This window comes from Mandrillus leucophaeus, unplaced genomic scaffold (assembly GCF_000951045.1).
Source record: "Mandrillus leucophaeus isolate KB7577 unplaced genomic scaffold, Mleu.le_1.0 Scaffold1, whole genome shotgun sequence".
Lineage (NCBI taxonomy): Eukaryota > Metazoa > Chordata > Mammalia > Primates > Cercopithecidae > Mandrillus > Mandrillus leucophaeus.
Genome location: NW_012098097.1, coordinates 8,248,001 through 8,250,780, shown reverse-complemented (window position 1 = coordinate 8,250,780; position 2,780 = coordinate 8,248,001). Strand labels below are relative to the sequence as shown.

Genomic DNA, 2,780 nt, shown 5'->3' with positions numbered 1-2,780 from the left:
AAAAAAAAAAAAAAAAAAAAATTAGCTGAGCCAGGAACGGTGGCTCATGCCTATAATCCCAGCATTTTGCGAGGCCAAGATGGGCAGACTGCTTGAGCCCAAGAGTTCAAGAACAGCCCGGGCAACACGGCGAAACTTCCCCTCCACAAAAAATACAAAATTAGCTGGCGTGGTGGTGCGTGCCTGTGGTCCCAGCTACTTAAAAGGCTGGGCAGGAGAATTGCTTGAGCCCAGGAAGTCAAGGCTGCTGAGCTGTGATCAAGCCACTGTACTCCAGCCTGGGTGACAGAGCAAGACCCTGTCTCCCCTCCCCCAGCGCATACACACAAAAAATTAGCCTGCATGGTGGCACGTGCCTGTAGTCCCAGCTACTCAGGAGGCTGAGGCAGGAAAATCACTTAAGCCTGGCAGGTCCAGACTGCAATAGCCGTGATTGGACCACCACACTCCAGCCTAAGTGACACAATAAGACCTTGTCTCAATCAATCAATAAAAATAAAATGAAATAAAATGGCAGAGTATAGCCAGTACCCTGTATCCATGATGTAGAACCTGCAGATACAAACGGCCAACAGTAACCTCCTCAAAACTCCACTGGAGAAGGGAGGCCTCTGAACAACCAACTCTAATTTCAAGTTCCTCACTTCTTTAGCGAGAGTATGAATAAAATGCTAGGGCTACACAGAGGTTACTACTCATTTATGGGAAATAGCAAACATAAATCCTTAAAAGAAATGCAAAAAAGCTGCAGCAGATCCACAGAGAGCTCATACAGGCCATGACACTATACTGATCACAGTTTAATTCAAGATCAACAGAAGGCCAGGCACGGTGGCTCAAGCCTGGAATCCCTGCACTTTGGGAGACTGAGGTGGGCAGACCACCTGAGGTCAGGAGTTCAAGACTAGCCTGACCAACATGGAGAAACCTCATCTTTACTAAAAATACAAAATTAGCCGGGCATGGCGGCGCATGTCTGTAATCCTAGCTACTCAGGAGGCTGAGGCAGGAGAATCACTTGAACCTGGGAGTTGGAGGTTGTGGTGAGCCGACATCATGCCATTGCACTCCAGCCTGGGCAACAAGAGCAAAACTCCCATCTCAAAAAAAAAAAAAAAAAAAGATCAACAAAAAAATTCCCATTGGCAGAGTTAACACACAGAATTGCTCTGTCCCAGTCATTAGTGACAGAATTCCCAACGTGACTTTGCCTCTCACCACCTAATCCCACCCCACGTTCATAAAACTTTCTTGAGCTTAGCCAGTTCATGATGTTAACACTGACCCCGCCTTTCACACACTAGTTTAATATTTCTCAGTACCTGTGACGGTTTAGCTTTCCAGGAGGCACTCTGTATGATTCTTTTTGTAGCACCTGACAAAATAGTCCGGTTTCTTTGGGTGTTTTCTAATGATTTCCCGTGGTTATAATGATGGAAAGAACATTCTCAGGAATAAAACACTCATCACCACGCACAGGAAAGATGAGGAAAGAGCAGAAGATGGCAGGGGACACCTATGATGTTATAAGGTGAGATTATTCCATGCTTACCCGGGGCCACTTCAATAAAAAGAATCTCACACAGGTTCCAGATGAGCTCCATTGCTGACAAAATGGAGACCTAAGGGAGAAATGGAGACAGGTTTCATCTGAAATCATTCCTGAGCTTTGCTCTGAGAGCCAAGGGATAAAGCAGGCCTTGACTCACATGACAGTCATTCCTTAACCCAACAGCTACTGCAATCCTACAGGAGGATTTCCCAGAGGGGAGTCAGCACGAGGATGTTAGGTGGCGGGATGGAGGCTAACATTATTTTGTTTTAGTGGTTGTGATTTTATTTTACCGTGCATTACAAAAATAACTTGGCCAGGTGCAGTGGCTCATGCCTGTAATCCCAGCACTTTGGGAGGTCAAGGCAGGTGGAATGTTTGAGTCTAGGAGTTCGAGACCAGTTTGAGCAACATTGCGAGATTCTGTCTCAACAAAAAATACAAAAATTGGCCAAGTGTGGTGATACATCCCTGTAGTCTCAGCTACTCAGGAGGCTGAGGTGGGAGGATCACTTGAGCCCAGGAAGTTGAGTCTGCAGTGAGCCATAATCATGCCGCTGCGTTCCTGCCTGGGCAACAGTGAGACCCTATCTCAAAATTAAAAAAAAGAAAAAAATATGGCCAGGCGCGGTGGCTCACACCTGTAATCCCAGCACTTTGGGAGGCCGAGACGGGTGGATCACAAGGTCAGGAGATCGAGATCATCCTAACACAGTGAAACCCTGTCTCTACTAAAAATACAAAAAAATAGCCGGGAGTGGTTGTGGGCACCTATAGTCCCAGCTACTCGGGAGGCTGAGGCAGGAAAATGGCGTGAACCCAGGAGGCGGAGCTTGCAGTGAGCTGAGATCGTGCCACTGCACTCCAGCCTGGGCGACAGAGGGAGACTCCATCTCAAAAAAAAAAAAAAAGAAAAGAAAAAAAGAAAAAAACATAACTTGCATGTCACCAATTATTACTTTATTTTTTTTGAGATGGAGTTTGGCTCTTGTTGCCCAAGCTACAGTGCAGTGGCGTAATCTCGGCTCACTGCAACTTCCGCATCCTGGGTTCAAGTGATTCTCCTGCCTCAGCCTCCCCAGTAGCTGGGATTACAGGCGTGTGCCACCACGCCCAACTAATTTTTTGTATTTTTAGTCGAGACGGGGTTTCACCACATTGGCCAGGCTGGTCTTGAACTCCTGACCTCAGGTGATCTCCCCCACTTGGCCTCCCAAAGTGCTGGGAT

At 47.0% G+C, this 2,780-nt stretch overlaps 1 protein-coding gene across 1 annotated transcript in view; it reads right to left on the bottom strand.

Moving 5' to 3' along the window:
• NUP85 (nucleoporin 85kDa) overlaps window positions 1–2,780 on the bottom strand; it is a 36,843-nt gene that overhangs the window by 24,453 nt on the left and 9,610 nt on the right. The window contains exon 6 of the mRNA XM_011965084.1: window positions 1,517–1,622. Within this exon, the coding sequence (XP_011820474.1) occupies window positions 1,517–1,622 (106 nt within the window). The remainder of the gene's footprint in view (window positions 1–1,516; window positions 1,623–2,780) is intronic.